The sequence below is a fragment of the Charadrius vociferus genome, unplaced genomic scaffold, assembly GCF_000708025.1.
Source record: "Charadrius vociferus isolate BGI_N301 unplaced genomic scaffold, ASM70802v2 scaffold773, whole genome shotgun sequence".
Lineage (NCBI taxonomy): Eukaryota > Metazoa > Chordata > Aves > Charadriiformes > Charadriidae > Charadrius > Charadrius vociferus.
In genome coordinates, this window is record NW_009647799.1 from 158552 (window position 1) to 172320 (window position 13769).

The 13769-nt window shown below is 47.9% G+C and overlaps 1 protein-coding gene across 1 annotated transcript; it reads left to right on the forward strand.

Annotated features, from left to right (window-relative positions):
- Positions 1–74: 74 nt before the first annotated feature.
- ST6GALNAC1 (ST6 (alpha-N-acetyl-neuraminyl-2,3-beta-galactosyl-1,3)-N-acetylgalactosaminide alpha-2,6-sialyltransferase 1) lies at positions 75–12391 on the forward strand. Its single transcript, XM_009882404.1, has 9 exons — positions 75–205; positions 3356–3992; positions 8186–8354; positions 8551–8722; positions 9103–9241; positions 9627–9730; positions 10311–10400; positions 11700–11799; positions 12221–12391. The coding sequence occupies exons 1-9, from the start codon at positions 75–77 to the stop codon at positions 12389–12391; spliced, it is 1713 nt and encodes a 570-aa protein (XP_009880706.1).
- Positions 12392–13769: the final 1378 nt, after the last annotated feature.

The window sequence follows — 13769 nt, forward strand, 5'->3', positions numbered from 1 at the left end:
CCACACCTTTGCAAAGCACTGCCTAGCGAGCACCTCTAGACAGCAGCGCCTCCGTTGCTCCCAGGCATCTCACCATGTGGTTTTTCAGGAGAAGGCTTCCTAAAATTCCCAGAGCCCTCATTTGGCTCATTGTTTTAACAAACCTTTGCATCTTCATTGCTAATTTCAACTCCTTGTTTGGCTTGTCAAAGGTTAAGATTTTCAGGTAAGGGACCTGCTCCTTGTGATATGCGCTGTCTAGGTAGAGTGCTTGTGCTCACTTTCTCTCTGTCTCTGTGTGTTTTTATCCTGAAACTCACATCTGATCTGAGTTAGGTGACTACTTTGCTTTAGCAGACCATGTTGTGTACAATCAGAGCACGGTGTTGGAAGATCCACAATCAAAAAGCTTGCTTCTGCTAGTTTCTAGTGTTTCCTTGCATAGCTGTTTAAGAAAGCAGCTTTTGCTTTACTACTGCTACCTGTTTTCATACTTTGGCACTACATAGTATTTGCTTTTCCTGGTGGCTCCCAGAAGGACCCCATTCAGCCCTTGTCCAGATTGCATTGCTGGACATTGAATTTGGTGGGATACCATCAAATGCAAGTTTGGCTCCTGATTTCTAATACAAATATGCTGCATACTAGGAGACCGATGTAATGCAGACATGATCAAGATATATATTATTTTTATATAAATGGTCGAATAAATCCTACAAGAATGGGTGTGGAGGGAATTGCAGCGTAGACTGCAGTAAAATGTCTCCAGCATCGTTGGCAGGAAGCACTGTTCCTTGCCATGAGCACAGCAGGTGTCAGCCTTTCCTGCTACAACCATGGCTCGCTTACGCATCGGTGCCCTGTGCTGTGTGTAGGAAGCACTGCTCCGCAGCCTCCCCACCAGCCCTCGTATGGTCCCAGCTCCCCCGATGAGCTCGTCTGGCTTGTCTTGGTGGGGTTAGTTTTCAGCTGGACCTCTCGGGGCTGATGCTGTGGGGGCAGGCGAGAACGGTGAGGCTGAGAACACCTACATCTCTTCTGGAGGTGGGATGAGTTTAGCTCAGCTCCAGTGACTTGAAACCACACCTGGAGGACAGCTATCAATTTGGAGAGGTTGGAGTCCGCACAAGGGAGGCAGGTAGAAGGAAAAGGTGTAGAGAAGTGAAATGCGTTGTCCTTGATCACAGAGCCTGTCAATGGCAGAGGTGGGACAAGAACTGGCTCTCCATGCACAGCTGCGTGATGCCATTTCGTTCTGCTGTAGTTTTGGATAATGGAAGTATCCATATTTTTGCAACTTAAGTAAAACACAGCTAGGCATGAGCTGTATGTGGTTATCTTTGTGTCGGTTCTATTTCCTTACTTTTTATATGCAATGTAAAATACATGAAGCAGCATTTTCATGGCTTTATCCTCTATTTGTCCGAAGGTTTTGTAAATGCAGAGGAAAATGACAGTAAATATCATTGAGCTTCTGCAGTTGTTCTCCAGCTGGACTCTAGAGCCTGAAATTTGATGAGCGGCTTTGACCAGTTGTCTGGATTTAAAATGCTCATCAGGAGAGCAGGATCCTGTCTAGGCACAAGTACCTGGCCATGTGGGTCTGACTGCAGGGAGCAAGGTTTTGTATGTGAAGCGCCCTCGGTTTTACGTTTTGGTCTCTGTATGTTTGGCACAGTATTTGAAATTAAAGTCTAATAGAGCTGGGGTGGAATCTGTGCCCTGTGAGACAGCAAGTACAGAAAGTCTGGGGTGGGGGGTGGTTTTTCATACTGTCCTGTTTCATTTGTTTTCTGCCCTTTAATTTCCGAAATTTAAACATCATCTTAAAAATACAACAGAAAATCATCCAGGGATTTAAGATCTGCCTGGGCTACCTTACCAGATTTCTCCTTACTTACGGTGTATATATAAAGTCTTCCCTCTTATTAGGCAGTAAACAACAAAACAAGTTTATACGTGAAGCTCTATGATAGAAAGCAATTGCTGCATACTTGAAACTGGCTAATGATTATGAGGAGAGGTAGAGGAAGAGCTTATAGGCTGTTTACCACCACAACCTCTTTTTCTCAGAAATAGCATTGGAAAGGTCCAAGTATTTATCCAATACAAAATTATTTTTAAAAGCTTCTTTAGTTGATAATTTCCTCGTCACTTTAATGAATGCCATACCACTCTGAAGCTTCAACAGCAATTGAACTGTTATCTACAGCCGGCTATCTGCAGAGGTGCTTTTTTTTTTTTTCCCATTTATCACCTGAAAAGCAATCCACAGCTTTCCAAAACAAATGCATCATGCAAAGGGTGAATGTAAGTGTGAAATCAGAATGCCACAACTATGCTGATTTATCCTGAAAAGCTTTGCTGCACATAAAAGCTCAGCTGCAAAAATTTTTCGCCTTCCTTTTTCCTGTTCCACCCTCCAGCCATGTACAGATAAGAATGCGTATTTGGGACAAAAACCTGCCACTTCTGCCTTGATTTTTTTTGCTGGGTTTCAGCCCAGTCTTGTTGCAGGTGGCTCTTCTGCTGTTGGCAGCTGTATCCTGCTATGATATCCTTGTACCTGCCTGTGCCTCTGAATCAGGCAACAGGGCAGCTGCAATATTAGAGGCGATTGCTGAAAATGCAGAGATCTTACATTTTTAAGCTTCCAAGTGTATTGTAATAGCTTCAAATAGCCTGTCTTAAGGCATGGGTACCTGCCGAGTGCTGTGTGATGCCATTGCATTAGCTGGCTAAGGGGGAGGAGGAGGGGGGGGAAAGTGCTTTGTGGCCCCAAATGCTCAATAAGTGATATATGGTAAAGGAGTGAGTTTCATTTCTTATTAGACTTCCCTTACTGAATTCTGGAAGATCTTTATGCTCTGTCGCTGAAGCACTTGGCTTTGCTGGCAAAGAAGAGAGCCAGATGGCTGCCTCCATGGTGTGTGCCGTGTCCTAAACTCAGGATCTCCAAAACAGTCCTGCAGTGCTCTGGGGCATTGCCAGGGGTCCTGCCCAGTGCAAGGCAAAGCTGTTCTGTGCTGGTTTGCAATTGTTGCCAGTGTGGATGTTTCATGAGCCAAGTGCTGAAGAGGAGTGTGTAGCCTCTGGGATTTGCTTAGTGGAGAGATAAGCGGTATTCAGGCCAGAATGGTGTGGGAAGTTGAATTAGGCTTTGATGGCAAAGTTGAAAACGAAATTGAATTCATACAGCATCCTGCAGAAACTCAGTGGCAGTTGCCAAGGCAAGTCTTCTGAGTGTGGTGGTCATATGCAGCGGTTGCTCTGAAGCACAGAGAGGGGCTCAGAGTCAAAAGCACTAGAAATGGGCTGAAAGGTGTTAAGTGGAAAGTGTGTGTGACGTGTCTGCTTTTCCTTTGATTGCATTCAGGCAATTGAGCATTTTCCAGCATGCCTCAGATATGCTGCAGATGGACACCCAAGAGCAACAGGGTTTAAACTATTCTGATAATGGGAACTCAAGGAGCTTTTTAAAGGTGACGTTGGGGAGAGACACCACAAGACTCAAACAAGATATGGCTGAGAGGACGTCAAGGTGGGAAGGAAAGGAGGAGCAGAAGAAAATGACGAAACCAGTTGCCAGGGTGGAGGAAGCCAAGGAGGGCATGACTGCAAAACCGCCACCTGGGTTGGAGGGAATCAAGAAGACAACAGTGAAAACAGCCCCCAGGGTGCAGGAAAAAAAGGAGAAAACAACAGTAAAACCAACCCCAGGGGTGGAAGAAGCCAAGGAAAAGACAATAGTGAAACCACTTCCCAGGGTGGAGGGAGCCAAGGAGATGGCAACAGTGAAACCATCCTATGGGGTGAAGAGAGCTTATGAAAACAACATATCCAAAGACCAAACAAAGCCAAAAGAGCCTCCTGCACCAGAGAAAAGTGTAAGGTCTGTTCCTCAGGATGCTGCAGTGACAGAAAAGAAGAAACTGAGGGCTGCTGACTTCAAGTCTGAGCCGCGGTGGGATTTCGAGGACAAGTACCTGCTGGACAACTCATCTCCACCATCGGTAGGTGTGATGACTGTGTGTGTTTGCCAAGTGATGCCTCCTTGTTAACCTTCTTGTCTGCTGTCCCCTGGGCTCACGTGCCCTTTGCAGTCAAGGATGATCTCCAAGCTGGTAGGTCAACTCACTGGTGTATGCAGATGCTGCTGGGACTCAGAGAGGGAAACCCATATGTATGACTCAATTAGCCTGGCCAATCCTCCACCATGCTCCAGTATGGGAACTTACTGTAATTGCACGTGTTTCCATGGGTTCCTTTGAAAGTCAGCACTAGTAGCCCTTTTCTGGAGCTCAGGTGCATCAGAAGCTGGAGAAAATATCTCTCCTTCTAGATATGCTACAAGGTGGTCCCACTCTGAGGTGACTTGATACGTTGCATAGGGGACTTAGGCACACAATGCAGCATATATGTTCCCTGTAATGTGGCACCCGAAGGTAAGTTGAGTCACACCTAGTCTTGTGATGCCTATGGGCAGGCATGAAGTGTCTGGCACTAAATGGCAGTCTTCATACAGGGGTCCCGTTTCTCACCTGATCTCTTGGGGAACTGAACATCTGCATTCCTAGGAAGACTCAGGTTAACAATCCCTAGATTTGCCTTGATCTTTGTTTTATGCAGCCCAGCTAAAGAAAAAAAGCAGGGTCATGGTGAGGGAACAGGAATAGGAATACCTCCATGTGCCTGTTCACCCAAGCACATACACACCAAAGCGGGTCAAAAGCTTTGGCAGCAGTGGGGCAGCAGTGACGCTCGTGCTGTGCTGGGCAGTGAAGAATGACGCTGGCAGTGATGGTGGGGAGGGTGTCAGTGCACAGGAACAGAGGCTTAGTTAGTTGCTTGTATTAAAGTCAAAATAAGGTCAAAGAAAAAGGGTTAGATGAGGATTGATCAGTATGTACCTACCTGCTTTGGAGACAGTAGGGTGGGGACTGTTCCCATCTTCAAGGTTTTATGTCAATATTGGCGAATACTCAGCTATGTGTACGTGTGCCCCACTGGGGAAATGATGGTTAAAAAGTAACATTTTTACTGTTCTTGTGGTTTATTATCAACAAGAGGAGAGTCTTTCCTAGGTGTTGCCAATTCACCTTTTCCACCCTGTATGTACAGACTTGTAGCAAGAAAGCAGATTCTTTACCCGTTCCAAGCTCTACAACTCAGATGGTCCCAGCATGTTGCGTTGCTATCTAGGATTTTCTTGCTGTGCGTTGAACCAACATTACAGCAGAGCAAATAATTCATAGCAGATCTGGCATTCAACTAGTCTTGCTTTGTTCCTCTTTGTTAAATAGGAACAACTGTAGACCTGGTCAGCACAGGGAAAATATTTTGGTAGAGGTGAAGATGAGAATCTCAGATGATACAGTTGTACCTGTCAAGGCAGTAGCACTTGCACAGCTACAGCTTCAAAGTTTTCTTACAGGTCCTGTTTGTTGGAAATGTTGTTCTGTGGGTTAGTTCTCATGATCACCTCTGCCTGTATACGTCATATTACTGATATGATCTTCTGAAACGTTAAGTCTGGTGATCACCATCAGGTTGTCTTAACAGCCATGGAATTGAAAGCCTATCTTTTTCTTTTCTGTTTTGCACTGAACTCTTGTTCTGACCATATTTTTTACCTTTTCTTTGTAGTTATGAGGGTTTGGAACCAATTGAAAATTAAATTTGAGCATCTCATAATTACTTGGGTCCAAGAACAGGGCCTTTAGGAAAGTCGTAAACTGTAGCAGAGTTCTCGGTAAGCAGATGGGGCAGGTTGTGGTGCACAATACTGTCTCTGTTCCCCATCTTATGCTGGTAACTCTTTGTAAAGCTTACCCAGAGCAGTTTTCCCTGGCACCCCTGTTGGTGGAAGGCTGGGACAAGTGGGTAACCCTCTCTAGAGTGAGAAACGTCTTTCTAATGCATGGGTGTAAGTGGCCTTTATGCACTGCTCATGTGCTCAGGGAGGAGAGAGGGTGGAGGCAGGTGAGTAGAGGACAGGAGTGTTTGTTCTAGCTTGGTGGTCTTAGATGAGTCATTTACCTATTTAAAGTCTCAGTGCTGCAATCTTCCACTGTTGCTATGTGTTGTTTTGGTGGCATTAGGGGGAATGTAGATGTTGCTCCAGGGGATTGTCAGGGCTGCAGGTACCATGTTGTTCTGCTCAGACCTCTCCTGGTGGAGCAGGGGCTACTCTTGAAAAAAAATTAATCCCATTCCCCCAATCCCAGGGTGCCCAGGAGGCCCTGGGAGACATGCAGAGAGCAGAGGTCTCCCAGAGATTATCTGGGCTGATAAAAAAATCTTAGGATGAGTTTTATTATTTTGATGTTTTATTTTTGGGTTCTCTCTCCCTTGTGGTATTTTGATGTTGTTCCCCATTGCCCCTTTTGGCAGTGTAAGCCATTCTTTCGCTGATGCGATGTGCTCTTCAGTGTGGCATTGAACATCTTGAGAGCAGCAGCTGGCCCCAAAGATCTGTTATCCAAAGATCTGTGACTATTAAATGTGGAACTTGGCTGTTAAACGCTTGAGCTCGTGCACTGGCCCAGCCTGACTGAGGCATAGCAGAAGGGCCTGGCAGATGATCCAGTCTGTGGTGCAGGATGTGCATCCTTCTTCCTGGGCTCCCTGTGGTCTCGAGGCACCCAAAATACAAATGGGAGTGGGTGAGTTTCGTGGCTAAGTGTGCATATGCCACATGAGACAGTACCTCACCCTTCCTGCCCAGTGTTACCGCCTGGAAGCACAGTGGGCTCACCCAGGATCCCGCTCGTTGACTGCCAGATGCTGCTGTCTTCTTATCTGCTGAGCTGCAGAGCACGTGCAGCCATCTCAGATGTGCAGAGCGGGAGCTGGCAGAGAAATGTGAGGCAACATTTCACAGCAGGAAGCTGAGAACATCCTCCACTGTAAGTGGGGCTGCAGAGCATCTGGGTGTGCAGAACAGCTGACACAGTGGGGAAAACCCTTCCTCAGTAGGGAAAAGAGGAGAAAACGCACACAGAAGGGTATTTAGTGAAGATGTGGATCCAGACATCACATGATGAGTCTCACTCCCAAACCTGATCTCTAACTCTGCAGATAGAGGAAATGACTAGAAGGACTCCCAGCTCCTTCATTTCCTACATGATCAGACTTTTCCCTACTTCCTCTGGTACTGATCCAGTCTAGCTGTGGAAGCACAAAAAGTACCAAGCCTTGGACAGTACAAAGTACAGCTTGAGCAGGAAGGGAATGTCCCTGTCTCTGGACGCGAAATGTGCTGCAAGTGAAGTGATGCCAACATGAAACCCTCCACAATGTTTTTCTGGTTGCACTTCTGTTGTGACAAGCAGAATGAGGGCTGTCTCCTCAGGCTGCGACTGGGTTGTCATCCTCACCCATAGCAGAGAGCACAGCCCAGCTGTGGAGTATGCAGCCAGGCTTTGGCAATGCAGTATGGTCATTGCTGGGGATTTGAGCTGGGCATGCAGGTCCGCTTGGTCTCCTGCTTTGTCTCTCAGTAGGTATTGCAGTAGGTATTTGGGGAAGATGTCTAAGAAAGTAGAGCCCAAATTGACTCAGTGGAAAATCCAGCACACTGGAGTTGTTTGCTCTCTGCACACACAGCCTAACTGTTGCCAGCTGCAATGACACCCCTCTTTTTGGAGAGGATCAGCTGGCTTGGGTTCCCTTCTCAGCCGCACGCTTCTCTGTGATTCATTTATGATGTTGAACAAGTTGTTTACATGCTTTTTCTTATCTTTAAAGGGAGTGGTAATGGTGATCTGATCTCACATGTTCCTCAGTGTGTTTGTTCATATGCAGTCTGAGTCCAGGACCTTGTGAAGTGCATTCCCAACAGGGGCTGCTGGCCTTATTGGGTATGTTTAGGTTAGACCTGTTACAGATATTTGCATCAGTTAATGAGGCCCAAAGCCAGTACAGTATATGAACGTTGCAGGCCTGTTGTTCTGAAGAGGAAAGTTTCAGACCTGGAGTGATCCTGGCTTCCCTGTAGGTGACTTTCCACCAGCTAGTTATTGATGTAGTGCTGAAATTATGCCTCATGTACGTGGTGATGGGGATACTGAAGGGAATGGATGATGTACCGCTGGAGTTTCTATGCTTCTTTCTGGTACTCTCATATACAGGTACACAAGCACTGGCACTCAGGTTTACAGCTCCCTGCTAATCAGCCCTTATTGTTTCCTTTTTGTTTTTCAAGACTTGCTCTGAATCAGTGAAGGCCAAAGCTGCCAAGTCTGACTGGCTACGGGATCTTTTCCTGCCCAACATCATGCTCTTCACAGACAAGAGATACTTCAATGACAGTGAGTGGGAACGCCTGGAGCATTTTGCACCTCCGTATGGCTTCATGGAGCTGAATTATTCATGTGAGTGCCTCAGGGCATGTCAGGATGGGACCATCAAACTCCCAACAGGAGCCTTATGTCAAGTAGCTGGAGGTTCGCAGCATCTCCATGTCAAAGGCATCAGGCTAGGTGGATCTCGTGGTGAAAAATGTGGTGGTTTCACTGTGTCCATCCCGAAGGCTCTTGTTGCTAACCCTCCACCATGTTTGCTTCACAGTAGTGGAGGAGGTCATGTCCCTGCTGCCCCCAAACGCCCATCAGCAGCTGCTCCTGGCCAACAGCAACAGCAGCATGCCGACATGCATCAGCTGTGCCGTCGTGGGGAATGGAGGAATATTGAATAACTCTGGGATGGGCCAGGAGATCGACTCCCATGACTACGTCTTCCGGTAAGGCAGGCTTCCTTCTTAGAAGATACACAGCTAGCTTATTCTGGCTAGCAGATAATTCAGACTGGCTAACTTCACAGCTTTTAGTGTTGCACTGACTCTGAAGTGCCAAAATAACTGATGGCAGGAGGAGATGAAAAACCAAAAAGGAGTTGGAAAGTTCCTAAACACCCAGGAAGAGCCTGGTTTCACAGATGAGCCATAAAGAGCCACCTCCAAAGCAGGGGGAAGTGGCTCTCCTGCAGATCAAGAAGTGTAGCTCAAATGGGCCTAATCTCTTCCTCCAGACTAACACTGCTTTTTCCTGTTACAAACATGGATGCGAGGGTTTTCAATGGTCACCTGCTAACTCTGCTCCTCTGTTTGATTTTGATGGCCAGGGTGAGCGGGGCTGTAATCAAAGGTTATGAAAAAGATGTGGGAACAAAAACCTCCTTTTATGGATTCACAGCCTTCTCCCTGGTGTCCTCTCTCCAGATCCTGGGACACAGAGGCTTCAGCAGCATCCCACGGGGAAAAGTAAGTCGGGTCCATGCTGTACGCATGCATAGCTTTGATGGGATGCTGTTAGTCTGTGGCCTTCAGTTCTGATCTTGCCATGCAGGATGAGCAAAGGGGCTGAGCTAACACTTTAGCATTACCCTTGGTGAGGGAACCTGCATTGGCTTGGCTCAGAGTGAGTATCTGCAGTGGCAAGCTGCGTCAGTCCTACCCCAGCCCTTTGACATGTAGAAGTAGCTGCACATGAGGTGTTATCTCCATGCTGCTTCTGTGGGATAGTTAAAAGCTGCAAACTGAAGATGTGTGTCTGAGAAACTCGGTGAGCCTAGATGTCTGCTTGCTTTTTGTTTTTAAAGGATGTGTCTCTCTTGTGCTGTTCATTAATGCTCACTTGTTTCCTTAGCATGTCAGATACATTCACTTCCTGGAGGGAGCTAGAGACTATGAGTGGCTGAAGGCTCTTCTGCTGAACAAGAACATCAGGAAAGGATTCTTGAACGACTACGGGTAAAACAACCTGGGTTCACCTCTACATTCTTTGGTTCGGAGCTTTCTGCTGTGCTCTCTTCCTCTTCGTGGTGCTCAGCCCTGCTGAAGTGCAGGCCAGGGTAAAGCCAGGTTAAAGCCTCCCTCCCCTTGCAGATTTATCTGGAGAATTATCTTATTTTCCTCCTCAGCTCTGCACACTGCTGTAACAAATACACCTCCTTCCCAGAAGTAGCTGATTTCACTGATGTGTGGCCAGAGCTTGGAGAAAGCTTTGTGGTCCTCTGGGATGAGCACATGCTGTTGTCTGGTCTGGTGTCTGTATGTGGTGTCCTACTTATGGATGAAGGCCTGGTTTTACCAGTTCTTGTCTATGCACACTCACTTATGATATTCCTGTCTCCTGTTGTTGCCTGTCCTTCCTGATCTCTTCCTCTGCAATGCACGCAGGTTATGGATGCCTTGTCATAATCTGGGAAGTGTTGCAGAATAACTTAACAGTGTTTGTGGTTCTCTTATCACCAAGTGCATCAGGGCTGATGCTTTGCAGCTGTGATGAAATACAGGTGCTTGTCCTGAGTCTCCCCATTCCTGTCCTTAGGCAGAGGCCCCGGGAGAGATTCGATGAAGATTTCACGATGGACAAATACCTGGTGGTTCACCCTGATTTCCTCAGATACATGAAAAACAGGTGAGCTGGGAGTTATGTGCTCTAACGGGCTTATTTTTTCTGGCCGGCACCATCTCTGTCTGTCTCTGAGCTCTCTCCTCCCGCCTCACACCCTTTGTAACTGCAGTTTAGCCACACCAGCAGATTGGGGATAAGCTTCGTCAGTGTGCAGTCAGTTAAAATTCTCTGTGGTGGGATGTTATCCAGCGTCTGTGAGCTGGGGAAGCACCATCCATCGGACAGTTTGGTTTTCTGCACCCAAAAGAGGTCCTTGGCAAATGGCAACTTGAGATGTGGGAAGAGTGTTGCCACAGTGCCAGAATAGTTGATCTAGTTCAGGACCAACCTTTCATGTTCCCTATTGCTTAGCACCTTGGAGGAACGCTCTGTAACAGCTCTTTTCTCTCAAGATCCCTTCTTGGCTCAGGAGGTTGTTTGTGCCCTCAAACACGGTAACAGTGTTCAGTATCCCATTTGCCTGGCCTGGCTGCTCTTCTTTGCCTCGCTAATAATTTTCACAAGCCTGCCGGACACTGTCATTGTAAGATGTGCCAATCGTGGGCCACACGTGACCAGGAAATGTAGGAAGAAGAGCTCCTGTTGTGCCTGGTTTGGCTGTGTTTACCCTTCGGTCTCCTTGAGAGCTGAGTTACGCCTTCTCTGAGAGAAGGCAAATGCAGTGCCAGATGGCTTGTACCTCCCTGCTTGTTCTGCGGTCTCCCCTCTGACTTGGCTCCTTTCCAAGGCCAAGAGGGCTCGAATGCTATTTTTTCCTGGTGTGGGCTCCTACCTTCCTAACAACTGCTGGCATGAAACACTGCAACTCCTAGTGAGTTTTGTGACCTTCCTCTGCGCCGTGGTTTTTTTTTTGTGACCCTCCTCTGCACCAAAGACACTGTTCTGTCTTGTTTCACTCCTAAATGTGGATGGAGAGCAGGATATACCAGGGAGCTTCAAAGCCATTTCTGTGCTGTGAGGCAAAGGACAGATTTAAGAGTGGGCTTTAATGTACTAGATCCTTTAATCCAACCCCTCTTTATCCCCACGTCTTCAAGACCTACCACTTCCATAAAGCTGAGGCAGAGCTGGGCTTAGGTTGCAGTGCAGGTGATGGAGCATTCTGGGCTGGCCTTGTGCTTTACTGAGCACGCAGCAGTACCCACATGCGTGGGCATAGTCATGGCTTGTCTGAAATGCCTCATATGGCCACAAACTGCTGCAAGGAGGAAAGATGCTACACAGGCCAAAGGGGGACAAGGTGTGCCCAGCTTGGGCCACTACCCCAGCAACTGCTCTGTGCTTTCTTCTCTTCTGCTGCAGGTTTTTAAAATCTAAAACTCTGGAAAAGCCCTACTGGAGGATGTACAGGCCCACAACAGGGGCCTTCCTGCTGCTGACTGCCCTCCATCTCTGTGACCAGGTAAGGGCATGATAATTCTTGCACACAGCACTGTCTGGAAGGCATATAGGATGACAGGGCAGAGCAGGGGTGGCTCCAACTCTGCCTAACATCTGCCTTGAGGGTATATGCGTTCTTGTCAGCCATGAGGGAGCAGATTGAGACAAGAGAAACAGCCCCAAAATAGTTTACGCAGAGGTTGTGAAGCCTGCTGTGGCCTGAGAACCATCCTGTCTCCCAAGGAGGCAGTGGGAGGAGAGCAGGCTCTCTGGAGCCAGTGTTCAGTCTGGTCCTTCTGGACCCCTGTGCAGGGTCACTCGGAGGAGCCCTGACTGTCATTCCTGTTCTGTGCTCCCTCCCTGTTTGGGAACTGCGTCTTGTATTTCACTTAGCTCCCTCCATCCTTGGTACCTCTCCCCAGTGAGCCCTCTGTCTTTCCCAGGTGAGTGCCTATGGCTACATCACAGAGGGTCATGAGAAGTACTCAGATCACTACTATGACCAGCACTGGAAACGTCTGATTTTCTACATTAACCACGACTTCGACCTGGAGAAGCAGGTGTGGAAAAAGCTTCACAATGAGAATATCATGAAGCTTTACCAGAGATCCTGATTGCGTGGCAAGGGCCTGGGAAATCTCAACACCGCCTCACTGGGAACAGAAGAGGACCACCAGAGCCAAGGTTAGCTCTGGACTTCCAGGCACATTTCATCCCCACAAAGATGTTTCCCTCTTCTAGCCCCTCTATTCTCTCACAACGTTTCTACAAATGTGCAAATGCTACAGACTGGGACAAGAACAGCAGGAAAAAAAAAACAGGAATACACAGCACGGCAGCAAAGGTGTCCCATCTGGTTATGCTGTAAGACTGTTGCTGATGGTTGTGGGCACCAGTATTGGGAGAGAAGAATCCGGGATGGATCTGGGTAGCCTATGGTCCAGTGTCCTTGCATCTTCATCCAGTCTTTCTCTCTTTGCAAGGAGATGCTCCTCAGGCTGGGGCTACTTCTGCTCTGGATGGATTCTCTCCGTTAGTGGTACCCATCTTGGGCTTTGGGTGTATTGTCTAAGGGAAGCTCCCTCTGCACCAGTGGATGGATGCGGACACACAGATCATGTCTCAGGTTGACTTAATTCCTGGAGGTCCTGCTCCACTCTGCTGCCTGCAGATAAGAAGGATGGACTGGACATTTCCAGCTGACTAATTTGAGAGAGGATGAGTCTCACTTCTGCTTCCCAGTGTGGCCTCATCGTGACATCTCCGAAGGAGCACCACCATCAGCTCAAGGGCAGATAAAAGCTCTCCATGGTGCAGCAGGCATGCCGGATGTGGTACCTCTTGCTCTGGGGCTCCCCTGGCTGCAGGACGTGTGAATAAATAGATAAAATAAATGGCACTGCTTTGGCCAAGTTGATTTTTCATTGCAGCCCTGTGGAATGTGGTTATTTAGTGTGCACGCAAAGCAGTTGCTTAAAGGCTGAGATAGTGGATGATGAAGCCAGGAAAGGGCAGGACTGAGTGTTAATGAGAATATCTCCATCTGCAGGTGCTCTGCAGCTTGTGTGGACACACCTGAGCATCCCCTGCTTGTTCACCTTGCTGTCACTGGATGGGGATCAGAGCTGGCCAAATGCTTCCCTGAGGAAGTGGGTAAACCCCTGGGGAGTCTGTCCTTGTCCCAGCAACTGCTCTCTGGGCATATCAGATGCTGGAGACAAAAGCATGGAGGGCTGGATGTTTTCCCTGAGACACTACACAGGCGAAAAGCCATTTCTAGTGTCCAGGCACGTCCAGCCAATCTGCAAGAGCTCATCAGGCTCTGGACTGAGCTCCAGCTTCACACTGACTGGTCCCAGTGGACCTACTCTGGCTGTGAGCAGTTTTCCTTTTGTGCAGCATTTCTGTTGGGCGCAGCAGCGTCTCCAGGGACCCCCCCAGGCTCCAAGGGAGGCATTTCAGCATGGATTGTCAGCAGGATTTGCCGGGTCC